Below are 16,447 nucleotides of genomic sequence, written 5' to 3' on the forward strand. Positions count from 1 at the left end.
CTCCGTCGTGCGCATGCGCCAGACGCGACGAGCGAAGGACTTTCCTTTGCTCGTTGTGTCTGATCAAAGGGGGCGTGCTGTCGATGTTGATTGACAGCACGCCCCCTTTGGTGGGCGTGCCTCCCTGACGGGGGTGTTCCTAAGGGAACGCCTACCGTCAGAAGCCGGCCCACTGACATCACTAGTGATGTCAGTGGGAGTGATTTTGGCTCTGATAGAGCCAAAATCACTCCGGGCCTTGCGGTTGAAAACCTCAACCGCAGGCTCCGGCTCGCAGTTTCGATGGTCGTGATGGTCAAGACCATCGCGGCCATCAAACTGCACGCTCGTATAGGCTGTGGGTGGTGACCCACAGCTATACGAGCGTCCAGGAGGACTCTCCATAGTTATGGAGGACGGCCCTCATTCAAAGCGTGCGCTCTGCTCAGAGCGTACGGCTCTGAATGAGGGCCATAGATTGTAAGCTCCACTGGCGCAGGGACTGATGTGAATGGCCAAATATTCTCTGTAAAGCGCTGCGGAATATGTGTGTGCTATATAAATTACTGGTAATAAATAAATAAAATAAATCTGCCAGTGTGTACCCGAGTGAGATAAAGTGAGCGGAGATAAAGTACCAGCCAATCAGCTCTTAACTGCCATGTCACAGGCTGTTTGAAAAATAACAGTTAGGAGCTGGTTGGTTGGTACTTTATCCTCGTCCACTTTATCTCCATCCAAGGCTTAGTAAATAGACACCATAGTTGAATATAAATGTGTTATTATGTCTCTCTCTCTCTCCCTCCCTCCATCCAGTGTGTACTTATACATGAGACAGAAGCTTTGTCCTATCAGCGCTGCCTGTGTCATATTGTGGCGCCCGGCTCTCCCCTCCTCCTCCTGCGTGTTCCAGCCAGCTGCCAGGGGCCAGGGCATGAAGCTGCTGCAGTGTTATTACCATAGTAGCGGCATCTCGTATCCTGTGCACTGATGGCAGCAGCCTCCTGAGCGGGCACCATGGCAGAAGCGGGCGCAGCTGGCGGCAGGCGGCCCCGTAATGGGCGCTGTAGTGCCGGGCAGGCAGCCAGCAGGAGGGAGCTGATCTCCCGGTCTGTGCAGAGCGCTGAACACTGCCTACGGAACAGGGACTATGGCACTGCCTATGCCCACTTCCTGCTGGTACTCAGTCTGGCTCCTCAGCTCAAAGATGAATATAAGGTTTGACCATGTATGATATAATGTATACATCTACATCATACATCATACATCATGTGTATGACTATGGGAGGGGAAGGGAGCAGGCAATTTCCTCAGTGTGTTATTGTTGTATTAATGGGGAAATACACATTACCTGCAAGGGCACAAAACCCTTTCACTGCAAGTGCATAAGGTGCTGAACTGGATTATTATTATCATTGTTCATTCAATGGGATAGAAGCATATCTGAAATAATGAGATCTTACACATAAGCTAAAAGGGAAATGTGGAAATGGTGCAATTAAGTTACTACATGTTGAAGCCCATACTTTTGTGCAGTAACTCAATAACTATGAAATATATATATATATATAATCATCCTTTTAATTCTGGACACATGAATTACACAGGGATGATATGGCAAACCTAAATATGTGTGTGTGTTACCACCTTTTTATTTTCAGATTCCTGTATAGAGGACATGAGCAGAACAGCACTAGGCTTGCATCTATTATAGTGGTCAGATCTTAGGCCATTTTTTGTGCCACTCTCGAGCCGATTGCGAGTGTGATGTAGGTCATATAAAATAAAAAAAAGTAGGTTTCTGGACTCGGGGCCGGATTCAGAGATGTACATTTCCGATGGTGACTGGTCTGCGCATGCTCAGCACATGTGCACAAAGGGTCTCGCTTGCAGATCCCCCCCCCCCCAAGCCACAGCACGATTGACATGCTGCAACGTTTGGGGGGCAGAGCCGGGGTGTGGCGTGTCGCCCCCATTTTCCGGAAGGGACGATGCCTCTATCTGAGTCGGTGAACAAGGATTTTCTGTCCTTGCAACTGCCAGGACCCGAGCAGCCTGTGGTAAGCTTCAGCTACCACAGCCTGGCCAAAGGAGCAACCAGTCGCGATGGTTGTGATCCCAGGCTGCGACCTCGGTCACAGCAATGAGGTGTCAGTTTCCTACAGAAACCTCCTGCAGCATTTGCATTTGAGATGGACAGAATTGTGCAGCCTCTTGTGTGCGGCTCTGCAATTCCATCCATCTCTGAATTAGGCCCTTGGTTCATCCGGGATTACTAACACTGCGGATAGATGTCCTGATTTCTGGACAGCCCTAGTGGGAGCGCTTTGCAGGAAGGTATAGTCCGGGTAGAGAAGAAGAGGGCACTGTTCATGTGAGGGGGACTGGGAGGTGAAATGGCGGAGAACAGGGAGTTGAGCATTAAGAATGTAAGGTGAACTAATGGTCTTTGGTAAACAGGTGAACTTTTGAAACTGCAGTCTGGTGGATAGTCTGATAGGGAGAGAGAGCGAGTTCCAGAGGATGGGCAACAGGAGAAATATTAAATGCAGGTATGGGAGCAGATAATAAATGCAGAAGCAAAGTGAGAGGGAGCGTGGATTGAGGGCCTGATTCAAAGCCAGACGCTCTGACCAGAGCGCTCGCTCTGAATCAGGGCCCTCCTCCATGAAGATGGAGCGGCCTCCTGGCCGCTCGCATAGCTGCGGGTGACCACCCACAGCATATGCGAGCGGCCAAAAAGATGGTCGCGATGGCATCGGACTTGCGACGGAGACCCTGCGGTAGGGTCTCCCAGCCACAAGCCCTGGAGTGATTTTGGCTTTATCAGAGCCAAAATCACTCCCACTGACATCACTAGTGATGTCAGTGGGGCCGGCTTCAGACGGTAGGCGTTCCCATGGGAACGCCTCCGTCTGGCCGGCACGCCCACCAAAGGGGGCGTGCTGTCAATCAACATCGACAGCACGCCCCCTTTGGTGCGAGACCCGGAGCGATGGAAAGCCCGTCGCTCCCCGGGTCTCGCGCATGCGCATGACGGAGCTCCCTCCATCATGCGCATGCGCAGTGGGGAACATCGACCCACTTGCGAGCGTACTGCCGCTCGCGAGTGGGTCTGAATGACCCCCTGAGATCAGAGATGTAGGAAGGAGAGGTGAATGAAATGTTTTGAATATAAGGGTGGCACACTTAAACTTGATTCTGTAAGGGAAGGGGAGCCATTGATGGACCTGAGTGTTTGAATCAAGATAGCGGAATAAAAAGACCACACGAGCTGCAGAATTGTATTAGCCCTTATAACTTCTGCCAATTTGATTTGCATTTAAAATGCAAGTTAAAACGCCAGTGAATTAGCATGTCAATTGCAAAAGTATTGCGGTTGTTACTTTGAATTTTTGCTTACGTTTGGGATGTCGGTGAGGGACGTAAAGCACAAAATATTGAATGGAGCAGGAAGTATTTGAAAAAGCACAACACAAGCTGAGTGCAAGGAAAAATGCAATTCGGTATGCCGACACTGGAAACCATAGACTCCAATGTAAGACCTGTTGTACTAGTTTTAAAGATACTACAGGGTGTTTCACTTGTTATTGGCCCCAAAGCTTTTATTATAACTTTTAAAGTAATTGACGTAATTTAGTGAAATTTGACACAGACATACCTTGGTCTATGAGAAGCATGAGGAAGTCATAGCTAGTGTTTAAAGTGTTCTCTAATTCAAATTTCACTAAATGACATCAATTACTTTAAAAGTTGTAAGAAAACCTTTGGGACCAATAGTGAGTGAATCACCCTGTAGTAAGCACTTTTATTTTACCACCAGTGAGTATGAGGCCCTGGATATCATTAGGACATGAAATGTGTGGCAGGGCGTTGCATATGTTTCTAATAGCGAGGAAAAATACAATTTTCAGGTTCAGAGATCTGTTTTCTATGATTACATCATGTAAACGACTTTTGTCCATGTACAGTATAATTTAATATAACAAAATCATAACCTGAAGAGTGCAGTCATTCAGGCACAATACTTCTGATGTTGCTCGCAATGCTTTGGATACCCAAGAAACAAATAGGGTTCAGTAAATCCGTTTAATTATCTCATGTTTCTTATTAATGCCTGAAGTCCTAATACTAAACTTTTTTTTTTACTACTTTATTTTATAGGAAACCTTTCAGTACTCTCTCTTCAAATGGGCTGAAGAGTTATATGCTTTAAATCGAAGTCAGGATTTATTTAATTGTTATGAGCAAGCCTTGGATCTCTTCCCAAATGATGATATTATTTGTAACAGTATGGGAGAGCACCTCTTCAGGTGAGAGCTACCTGGTCACTAACTGAATTAAATGGGTACACGTTGCGTTTTCCAAAACTGCCAGGCACTCTGTAGAGTCGGCGCTGCAATCTTGGCATATGCCACACTGCACTCTGTTATAATTAAAATAAGTGGACTCGCTGTATATAGTTTCTTTTCATTTACCATTTTATTTATTTCCTCTTTGGAATGTTAAGATGAGATTTCTTCTGTCAATGACAGGTTGGGATTTCGAGATGAAGCAGCTGGTTACTTCTATAAAGCTGTGAAGTTGAATCCAAACTCAGCTGATGCCAAAGAAAATTTCTATCGTGTAGCAAATTGGTTGGTGGAACGCTGGCATTTTGTTATGCTCAATGACATCAAGAGAAACCGGATGTATCAGAAAGCTATTGAGAAGGCTGTCCAGGCTGGCTGCAAAACTGTGTTGGATATTGGAACTGGTACCGGAATCCTAAGGTTTTTCGAGTATAATACTATCTTACTGTACTATAAAATGGTTTAAGCTGGGTTTTTTATCTGTTTTAATTTTCTGCCTTTAACTTCATGGGATATTTGTGTAATATTTCTGTATGTTCATTTACTAATACATGTTGTTTTTGCCTCCTGATCTCCAGCATGTTTGCAAAAAGAGCAGGTGCCCCTCATGTTTATGCCTGCGAGCTCTCCAAGACCATGTATGACATGGCCTGTGACGTGAGGGCAGCCAATAACATGGAAGGCGAGATCAAGCTTTTACACATGAAGTCTCATGATGTACGAATCCCTGAGCATATCCCTGAGAAGTATGTAATAAAGAACCAAATTCCACAATAATCTTTATTAATAGAGAATTAAGTACTGTCCCTTTTATAAAGCACAGAAGACTACTGTCCAGAGCCCTATCCTTCTAGGTTGTGGGTTGTCTGACACTCAGGAGTCGCAGCATAAGACACAGAGTCTTCACCTTCCACCTTGGTGGTAAATGGCTACATCACAAAATGCCATACCGGTGTGAAATCCAGGACATGCTGTATACTACCTGCGTGGCTTTGTGCCCCCACCTACCCCTTTGTTTTTGTTTTTTTAAACCAATATATGCAATGAATAGCTTTTATTAGAATATTATTTATCTGGCTTTTACTGTCTTTATAACTTTTTTTTTTTTTAACAATTTTTGCATTCAAGAGAACGAATGGGACCATAACTCCCTATCATTCTCCTAAATGCAAAATTTTGCACGGTCTAAATTATACCTGGCAATTTCACTGAATGCTTACGAGAGGGAAGAAGGGGGGGGGGGGGACAACTTTATAAATGTTAGCTATCCAGTAATGTTTGTGTTGCATAGCTGAAGTTTAGGTATGGCCTGAATTTGTCAAGGCATGTATTCATCAGGGTGTTGGCACAGGGATGTTTTTGTTTTGCAGACCTCAATGTTTCTCAGACAGTAGTTGTAAGTTAGCTGATGGTGAATCTGTGCTGAATAATTTAGTCCATCCATACGAATAGATTTTCTGTTGGATTTGTAGGGATCGATTCAATTAAAAGCAATGCCGTTGTGATGTTGTTTAACAGTGGTGCACTAACTCACTCCTAAATAGGCCATTTCAGTTTGCAGCCCCGTAGACGTGGTTTAAAATGTGCAATGTTGGTGCTACCATGTGTATGCCTGATGTACGCATTGCACATATGGTGCTGTCCTGCACAAAATTGAGTCGACCCTGTAATGACGAGGGAACTGCATTAGGCTGAGATTACTGTTATTTTTCTGTGCACGTTCAAGGATGTGCCTAGCCTTCTCTTGCTTAATAAACCTATTTGTTCACTGCTTTACGAATAATGTAATTGATCAGCAACTATATATAGATATCCTATTTCAATCAAATGTTGTTTTACTAATTTAAAGGGAAAGCATGTATGCCACAAAAATGCACCCATCACCACCTCACCTCTACCGCCAAGATACATTCACAACATAGGAAGGAGGATATGTGGACTTGTGTTGTTTTCTCAGATTCTCTGGATCTGGCTGGATCCTGATATTATCACATCTGGAAATACTCTCTCCAGTTCTCCTTGTTACTTGGCTGACTTCACCTGTATCTTTATTTAGCTGCCAATGTCCACTGTTATACTCGTTCATTTACAGCATGGGTGGGGAACCTTATTTTCTGCCGAGGGCCATTTTGTGATTACAGCAATGCCCCCAAGCATCCTGAGGATTTTCCGGGGAGCTGTAAGGGCAGTGATGGGAGCTGTAAGGGCAGTGATGGGAGCTGTAAGGGCAGTGATGGATCCTGTAAGGGCAGCGATGGGAGCTGTAAGGGCAGCGATGGGAGCTGTAAGGGCAGCGATGGGAGCTGTAAGGGCAGCGATGGGAGCTGTAAGGGCAGCGATGGGAGCTGTAAGGGCAGCGATGGGAGCTGTAAGGGCAGCGATGTGACCATCTGAAGCATCCTAAGGACACTCCAGGCAGCACTGCTGTATAGATTCTGGCTGCAGGGTGCCATTCTAGGCACCCTGGTAGCCAAATGAGGCTAGCAGAAAAAAGCTCAGGGGGCCAGACCAAATGATTCCGAGGGCCTTATAAGGCTCCTGGGCAGGAGGTTCCCCATCCCTGATTTACAGGATTGTCAGTATTTCTGATAAGTCACCCTTGGCACCACTGTTGTACTCAGCTGGTAGCCCCACTACTATACTGTGTAATAGGAATACTGTACTGAAAACCTATTGTCCCCACAATAATATTGTGTTTACACCTTTTCATCCCTTCCAGGGTTTCGCTGGTTGTCACTGAGACGGTGGATGCTGGTTTGTTTGGTGAAGGTATTGTGGAGACTCTGATTCATGCCTGGAAATATTTACTTTTACAGCCAAAGGTCAGTAGAATGCATAAGTTCTATTAAAAGTGGTGTAGTCTGTAATATTTTAGTGTTTCTCAAAAGTCACGTCATTGATTTCATAATGAGAAATGGTTCCCTGTCTTAGCACACATGTGGTAATGGTGAGGTGTATGGGCGAGTCATACCTGCGGGCGCAGTTGTATATGGCATGGCTGTGGAGTGCTCAGAAATTCGCAGGCATCACAGGTGAGCACACAACTGGCGTTTCAAAATGCATTTACAACTGTCCATCATGATGTATGAATAATGATAAATAACATATTTTTTTGATTGAGATTTTAAAATAATAAGGTTAAAAATATATGTGATGAGGAAAAAGGATCTGCCAACATGGCATAATAATATTATACAGGAATAGCCAAAAAGGCAAAAACATACTGATATAATTCCTAGAAATACATTGTTCCAGGATGCATCATCTAACTGCAACATATTTAATTTAAATGAATCAAAATAACACACACAAGACTTCTACATACCTAAACTTGTATAAATAAAATCTACATACTGTTGGCTAGGAGACGTTGAAGGAATATGGAAATAAACCACTGTGCTTTAGAATGAACTCCTTTCTACAAATTTACCAGAATGTTTGTTTATTTCCTTTTGCCCTAGAGTCTTTGTGACTGAGGTTGCTGGTGTGAACTTAGGAGCAGCAGTGCGGTTTTCCAGTCCCGTACACAGCAGTCACAAAGCTAATGACGTAACTGAGCCATATGCTACAGAAAAGATCGGTAGAGTTCCTGGGGGTTATAAAGCATTGAGCCAGCCCTTCCAGGCACTATCCGTAGACTTCAATAGCCTGCAGGTACAGATCATTATTTGCCATTGCATTTTCTGCTTAATGCTGTTCTGAATACGTTGATGTACAGAAATACAGTCGGTGGCAAACTTTCTTTTCCTGTCTAGCTGTCTCTGCCAACTTTAAAATGAATGTCAATTTGTGGCTTTTGTGCATCTTTTGGCTTCATTACTGAAACAGTGGGGGTAATCGACTATAAAGGAAGGGTGAGCAGATCCGAGATGTACTTAAGGAGATTAATCTGAGGATATGAATTCAAAATAAATTCTTGTAATACTGTCAGGATAAAAAGTGAAGTACAGATCTATTGTCCTCTGCTGGACCGTCACTGTCCTAGTCAGCTTAGAGATAGTAGTGAGAAAATGATGCTGAGCTAATCTTCTGGTGGAAACATTCTTGCTGACCTTGTGACCATCATGGTGGTGTCTCATAGCGTTCAATCACTATGCTGTTCTATTTTTCCAGCACTTTTCAAGTTGCATGTTTTTATTTAGTATAAATGTCACCAGAAATCTCCAGCTCACTAATAGGTTACAAACCATTTTAATATGTTTATATTTGTACCAGAAGTAACATTAATACCAGGAATTACCAATAATCTTATCAATTGAGGAAATTCAAATATTGAGGGAGAGTGCAGTGGATTATTTATGGCCAGTATGTGGCAGAAACCCATGTCGGGTATGTTCTAAGGAACAGGACACTTTAATATGAAAAGGATTTTGCTACACTCTCTTTGCACTTTAATCCTAGGACTTGGAAAGCATTGCATCGGGAAAGTCTTGCAGGATCTCCGTACAGGTCCATGAACAAGGGCAGCTTGATTGCTTTATAACCTGGTTTGTACTTCATCTGGATAGTGAACACAATCTGTCCACTGGACCTAGTGAAGAAACCTGCTGGGAACAAGCAGTCTTCCCCATCCAGAACCTCTCTGGTGAGTGAGTGCTGGTATATGTTCTACACACTAAGATTCAAGGAAATATGTAAAGACCATAGTATTTCAAAAAGAAGAAAGGGCACTCTGGGCCAAAAGATGAAATAATACGACAACTACAATCACAATTTTATTATATATACACTAAAAAAAACTACAAAGTCTCCTAGACATACGACACAGAAAAAATATACAGGACATGGAATTAAATAAAAATACGCAGGAAATAGTACAACATAAAGAGTTAAAACCACTGTACAGTTATCTTAGGGATATCTATTATGTGAAACAAATAGCTGGGTCCCAGTGGGCAATATGTAGTAATTAAATCTGCACTATGTGGACACATAAATTATAATTCAGGCCAGGTAATAATTGATTAGGAGTATGTCATAATAATGAAGCAAACATTAAACACCCTTATTAATATATGTTTTTAGACATAATCCATTACTTCAATTGGAGATTAGAATTGTTGTAACCAATAGAAGTACACTGAATAATTGTTGTAAATAGTTAAGATCATATTTGCTCCTTTATTGCAATAGATATCAGAAGCTAGATATTATTATAAGGTAAATATCGAATTGGCAAGTCCTATTTGAATTCCACGATTTGCTATAATAGTGTCCCACTGTATATAATTTATGGTTATATCATTTAGGTTTTTGCTAATATTGGGTATATTTTCATGCTAAATTAGCTGTTTATTAAAACGGTAGCACACATAGGCTAATTGACTGATATCTCAGACACCCGCGTGTCGCCGCTGTTTTCCGGTAGGTACGAGGTCTGGGTCTGCATTGGTGGACGCAGATTTTCTGGCCTCGCAAGTGACCAGGCATGGGGGGTCGCAATGGTTGTGTTGGTGATCCGAGGCAGCGTCTATGGACTGCAAATGCAGCAAGGAGGTGTCTATTTCATTCCTGCTGCATTTACATATTGTTGGACGGTATTACAAAGCTGCTTCTCTGCGGCTGTGCATTACTGTCTATCTCTGAATCAGGCCCTAAGTGCAGAACGGGACCACAGATGGTTACACTTGGGTCTCCGTTATCTCACATCAGCTCTTTGTTTCACATAATAGATATTCTCATGGTAACTGAATTGCAGTTTTAAATCTTTGTTATCCTGTGTATTTATGCATCTTTAATTTCACACCCTGTATATTTTGATGTGTCTTATGTTTGGGAGGCTTTGTGGATATATTTTTTTTCTTTTTTTATTATATGACTAATAAACATTTTATTTTTGTTTTGTTTTAGCAGCCATGTTATTTCCACATTTTTGACCCAGAGTGTCCTTTCATTGAGTTATTCAATATTTCAGGAACACCTCCTGTAGCTACATAATATGGTTGTATCATTTAACTTGAATTCATAAGTAGAATGTGGGAATAAAGGTCTATACTCTTTTATTTATTATGTAGTCTTGGTGCGGTTATCCATTGTTTCTCCATTCACCTTAAAATTCACAAAATGTATTTTCCTGCAAAAGCAAAAAAAAAAAAATCCTACAATTGAGTTTTTTTTTTTTTTTTTTTGTGAAAAATAATTACTAAAATATTGATATTTTTTGTTTCACCGTTTGTTTATAAACTTTGTCTTATTAAAGTAATCAGTAACCTGTTTGTCCTCTTCACAGCAAATGGCTTCTTTGTCAACCCGGGGGACACTGTAGTATTGGATGTTTCCTGTCCTGACTGCTATTTAAGATTAAATCTAGTTACAGTTATTAAAGCTGGGGAGATGGACAATAGCGTGACTTATAAGATGTTGGCAGGTAACGAGACTGAGCTGTGTGATGCGTTAGCCAGTCTTCACACCACCCATCAGGAGGATAATGTACAAGAACCCTGCATCCTAGAACCCAGTGAGATAGCCTTACTGAACAATATTGCATACCATGAGAGCTTCAGGACTGCTATTAGTAAGGTTATGTCTTCCCTGATGCCAGAAGAGAACTGTTCATTTAGGGCAAAGAACAACCCGTCAGTTCCTGTGGAAGAACACTTAGACCTTCTGTACATACTGGATGTATCTGAAGGTTTTTCTATCCTTCCTCTGATTGCCGCACAGCTCGGGAAAGTGAAATCTTACAGCTCAGTTGAAGAGGAGCAGCATAGTGTGGCCCTGGAGAAGCTGTCAGAGAGGAATGGAATTCCTAAAGAGAGCCTGGAATTTTGGCTGAACCAGCTGGAAGCAGACCATGATGTTTTACAGAGACCTAAGTCTGACAAGTTGTGGAGCATCATTATTCTAGATGTGATTGAGCCGTGTGGTCTGATCAGACAGGAAGTAATGGAGAAAGCCGCCATAGCTAGGTAAATTTGCTACTATATATGAGCCTTTGTGTTCTGTTATGCAAAAATAAATGACAACGTGCCTGATTCATCATGGATCGCAATTGCAACCATGTACGCAGATCGGTCGATGGTGCATACTGCACATGTGTATGCACCGCAGCGTGCGTGAGTTAGCATTGCGATTGCTCTGTGATCAGTCACGCAGAAAGAAAGCCATTGCAGAGTGAGTGACGTTAGGTCAGCGATTTGGGGTGGTAACGGGTGAGTGGTTGGAGAAACGGAGGTGTGCCTGTGCGTTGGAATGCCATTACTTGGGCGTGCATAAATTAGCCATTGCAACTACATACACAGCTTGAGTGCTTACTGCGTGGTACAAGGTTAGCAATTTCTAAGTAAGGTCAGGGCTGCTGTAATGCTGCATGAGGGGCCGATGGTACTCGATGTTACCGATGTATACGCAGTGGGCGTCTCTATGCTGGCTGTGCGATGGCATTGTGATAGCATTCATTAGCATATTTTCACAGCAGACCTGCGTGCGATTATGGAGCTGCGATCGCAATAGTGATCCTTAATGAATCTGACCCAATGAATGTACCACTCCAAAAACTATTCAGTAAAACCCAGTTTATGATATTTATAGATGTCATTGGATGGTTCTATTTTCCTATTCAGCACCAACAGTTTGAATCTCTTCAAAGACATATAAGTAATTTTAGAATATTCCAACTCAATATATAATTGAATGCAAACATTGATGTGGCAGTCCCTGCTAAATCTTTATATCCAATTTCTGATCCCCATTATCCGCATTCTAGTGTATAAAGCCCAGATGAGGGGCATTCCAACCTGGCCAGCCCAATTGTCGCTTAGAGGGGATCCAGCAAGTTTTTTTGTTTTATTTTTTGGCACGCTGCACAATGGGGAAAGGGGACAGTGATGGATGAATGGTGATGATGGCTGAATGAGATTACATTTAAACTAGGGATGTGCAGGCTCGGATAGGTTCGAGTTTGCACGTGGAGTTCGGATTTTTCCCTCCAAAAAAACGGAACTCAGAACGAGGCAAAACGTCATCTTACATGGACGAACATCATCATTCCTGGTCTTTTGTCCAGGAATGATGATGTTCGTCCATGTAAGATGACGTTTTGCCTCGTTCTGAGTTCCGTTTTTTTGGAGGGAAAAATACGAACTCCACGTGCAAACTCGAACCTATCCGAGCCTGCACATCCCTAATTTAAACAGTTTACTGGTCCTTTTAACAATAACATACTTAAAACGGTATCCAATATGCCCCGAACATTTTTCGGGCGCTAATGGTTCCCTCGGGGGTATCCAATAGCCCCGAAGTATGGCCCGACGCAGACATTTATCAGGGATTATTTTTCAGGACCTTATGTGTCCCCAAAAATTGATTTTTTGACAGCGCAATGTCGAAAACACATAGGATCCGTGATAAGTTCATGGACATATGTATTTTCGAGCACATTATCCTATTTGTTCATCTAAACAAATGGGATAGGGCGAAAAACGAGCATTATCATCACCCCTGAAAAAATAATGGGGATGGTTGGATACCACCCTTAATATGTAGACCTCAATGAGTTGTGGAACTGACTCGCATGTATAGTTTTGGACCCAGCCAAATAAGGAGATAAACCTATACCTCCACTATAAGTTGGGTGAATAATATGAGATAATGTTCCTCTAGTGAGATAAAGAAGGATATTGGTGTATATATTTTTGTTTTTATGAGCGAGATGGAGAAGCTATTATAACAGGATTCTGTGACTGGTTGCAGCTTGGTAGAGAGTGCCTGAGGTGGGCCATGTGCGGGTATCTATTGAGTTTATTTTGATTGTTTTATGTTTGCCAAAGTAACCTTGGTGGAGGAAGGGAAGCAGAGAAGCTGCAAGTAGGTTTCAGGCACCATGGGGTAGATGTACTAGGTCTTGGGAGAGCGATAATGTACCAGTCAATCAGCGTCTAACTATAATTTTTCAAATACAGCCTGTAACATGACTGTTAGGAGCTGATTGGTTGGTACCTTATCTCTCTCCACTTTATCTCTCTCGAAGGCTTAGTACATATCCCTCATGCATGAAATAAATATGAAGCATTTTGTCTTTGGCATGGATGTGGCATGCACTGACAGGACAACCATACTGAAATATGTTATCTTTGACTAATAATGTAAGCGGATAAAGAATGTTCTACATAGATATTCTCACTGTACCTGTGTAATAAAGGAATAATTGTGTGTACAGTGGTTAGCAAGTCCTTGAAGGATGTGACCTCTGCTGGCGATATAGTGCAATCGCATGTGTTATTGGTGTGATTGCTCTCTGAAAATGAAAGCTTTTTGAGTAAGCTGTTTCTATCCAGTTTTTTTATGTGGAACTTCAGCATTTTGTCTTTTTATGTTACACTTGTTTTACTATACTCTCTGTCTTTTGTTCTAGGTGTTTACTACAAGTTGGAGGCAAGATCTTTCCCCAGTCTGTAGTGATACATGGAGTACTGGTTGAATCCCATTCTCTGATGCAGGAGTGTGCTGTCCAAGGCACAGAACCTACGCTTGGTTTTAATATTGCACAATCTATTAATCAGTTCAAGGTGTGCTAAAGCATTTCCAAATTGTGACTTGATTTTAAAATGCAGATTGTAAGCAAGCCTGCAGGGTGCAGGTCAGGTCTTCCTACATGTATTACATCCCTTTGCCTAACAAGAGTCGAACAATGACCTAACAGTGCAGCTTCTTGTTCTGGTATATCATGCATCTCTGTAGCTCTGGGAAGGATAAAACAGGCGTGGGAATGTGTATTAGCATTTTTGTCAGATATTTTATCTTCAGAAAACTCCAGAGGTTTTCATTGGAGTCCCATAAGGAGCTTAATTCTATAATTATACCATTGTGTTATTAAAAAACATACTAAAATATTCCATTTTCCAAATTAAGTAATAAACCTGGTATAGTGGGATAGGCACCTCATTCTGCTCTTACTTGTGATACAAATAATCTTTTCTCATTCTGGCACTTAATCTAGTAAATAACTAGAACTGTTGTGTAATAACTAAGAAATGATTCTCATTGCCCTTTAATACCAGTATTCCTATAATTTCTTGCAGGTTCCTGTACACGTGTTCCTGAATCTCTCTACCCTGCCTTGTGTCTATCTAAGTGATCCTGTAGAACTGCTGAGGTTGGACCTAATGAACCCATATTTAAACAGTTTTAGCTTAGCAACTGAAATAAAGGTAATATTTCATTTACAACCTGAATTTCATTCTGCAAAGGCTGTTTCCTGTTCTTCTATATTTTAAACAGGCACGGTGAGGGATATTTTTGAAAATTGTGATGATACAGTACCTATGGCAACCAATCATATGTTTGCTTTCATTTTCCAAAGTGCACTTCAAACATGACAGCTAGAATCTGATTAGCTGCTATTTTCCTGGCAACATTTAACGCTGCATTGAGCTGAATGTGCATGAAATCTTTGTTTCTTTAGGAGTCTCAAGTGTCAAAATATGTCTCATAAATCTGTACAGAGCTAGCTATGTGTGCTATTTATGTCCCTTATTTAGAATGCTCACATTTCCCCTTTGGTGTACAAATGGATCAATGATCCTGAACCACAAAACAGAATGCATGCTTCTTGACACCACAACATACAACTTGCAAAGCACAGTTTCAACAAAAGGGTTAATTCCATAATCCCAGCCTATGTGATATAACACCAATACTTTCTATGAGCAGGTCTAAGTTTTCACTACAGTACACAGTTATTATTTGTCATGCCTTCCCTTAGGTAAAAATCTGTAAAAGCGGACAGGTGACCGCTATTCCTTTCTGGTATCATCTCCACCTGGATGAGGACATTCACCTGGACACCACTAGTGAGACGTCACATTGGAAACAAGCAGCCTTCGTATTGGAGACTCCGCTCAGCGTATCTCATGGGGAAGACCTGGTACTTAAAGTACATTTCCAGAACAGCAATGTCAGTATGACTCTGAGGCGGTCACAAGAATAACAAGCATTACAAAGAAAGTGCTCTGTTTAGCATAGGTACTACGTTAGGATCTCCTATGAAGTCTTTTATATAGAACTATATTTTGACATTTCAACCAAAGTTGAAGCAGAAAAAATGTTTTCAGAAACAAAACAATGTAATGTTTTTATTCTTGTTACATTAAACATTGTCTGGTGAACAATTGTAACACAGGACAACTGCCTGCGTATCTATGTCAATCTGTCTTTACATAAAACAAATATTTAAATGATTTCTTTTAAATGTTTCCCACTTGTAAATGTATTTAAAGGTAACCTACAGAAGGCTACTGAAACATACTTTTTATTTGTTGTTATTGGATCGCAAAATACATATTTAAAGTAGGGAATCACTATTGGTCCAAAAACTCATTATGAATGATGATGTGGGGCGAGGACATTGCCCTTTCCACACAGAGGTGTTCTATATTCCGTGTCCAGTTCCCCACGGTTATCCCAATGCTGCTAATAATCCTCTCTCTCTCTGTAGGCCCATTGTCCCCTGAGCCACAGGACTATCCTACTTACATGTAACCAGAGCGAGAGAGTGATGCCTCTGCTGAAATAGGGGAAGGGTATTCCCATGAGCTGGGTGGTCACTGGCCTATTTGTACTTATATGAGTGATGGGGTTAGTACAGTGGAGCACTACTAATGGGCTCAAGCCTGCTAACATTAACATTGCAACCTGGCCTATTTTAATGTTACCAGGGGGAAATATAGATTAGGTATTATTGGTAATGCCTACCTGCGCTGTGACTTATACAATGGGGGATGTGTATTCATTCAGCAGCGGTACCTATAAGGTAACCCAAACCTTGTAGTTAATAGTGGTAAATAAAGGAGGGTACTGCGCTCGAATGAAGGGGTATTTTGTGAGTGTTCCCAAAACATGAGGTTAACAATCTGTCTGTTTTAGACTATTTATTAGGAGTCACACTGCTCCTTTATTAAAGCAATGGATATATGTCCATAGGTATATGTATATTAAGGGTACAGTTTGTGGATGAATGTCTGTAACGTTGGTGGTTAGCGTTAGATGGTCTGACTGTCCCAATCTTAGGGTAGTTCCTTAGATAAATACAGTGTTTCAGTATATAGCATGCAGTGTGGTACGTGCTGTTTGCTCATAAAAGGGTGAATCTGGCTCCAAAAGTTTAAGTTCTCTACGCG

General features: G+C 41.8%; 1 protein-coding gene across 1 annotated transcript; it reads left to right on the forward strand.

Annotated features, from left to right (window-relative positions):
• Positions 1-838: 838 nt before the first annotated feature.
• PRMT9 (protein arginine methyltransferase 9) lies at positions 839-15,455 on the forward strand. Its single transcript, XM_088448422.1, has 12 exons — positions 839-1,197; positions 4,144-4,292; positions 4,515-4,751; positions 4,910-5,077; positions 7,051-7,153; positions 7,263-7,363; positions 7,793-7,985; positions 8,733-8,916; positions 10,561-11,239; positions 13,684-13,837; positions 14,351-14,479; positions 15,034-15,455. Exons 1-12 carry the CDS (start codon positions 997-999, stop codon positions 15,256-15,258), a joined length of 2,523 nt encoding a protein of 840 aa, XP_088304548.1. The 5' UTR covers positions 839-996; the 3' UTR covers positions 15,259-15,455.
• The last annotated feature ends 992 nt before the right edge of the window (positions 15,456-16,447 follow it).

The sequence above is a fragment of the Taudactylus pleione genome, unplaced genomic scaffold (assembly GCF_031769625.1).
Source record: "Taudactylus pleione unplaced genomic scaffold, aTauple2 ptg000021l, whole genome shotgun sequence".
Lineage (NCBI taxonomy): Eukaryota > Metazoa > Chordata > Amphibia > Anura > Myobatrachidae > Taudactylus > Taudactylus pleione.

Bases quoted from the DNA above. Each gene is read 5' to 3' on its own strand.
- PRMT9 (XM_088448422.1), top strand. From the start codon at position 997: ATGGCAGAAGCGGGCGCAGCTGGCGGCAGGCGGCCCCGTAATGGGCGC. The intron at 1,198-4,143 runs GTTTGACCATGT...TTTATTTTATAG, and splicing joins AGCTCAAAGATGAATATAAG to GAAACCTTTCAGTACTCTCT. The intron at 8,917-10,560 runs GTGAGTGAGTGC...TCCTCTTCACAG, and splicing joins CCCCATCCAGAACCTCTCTG to CAAATGGCTTCTTTGTCAAC.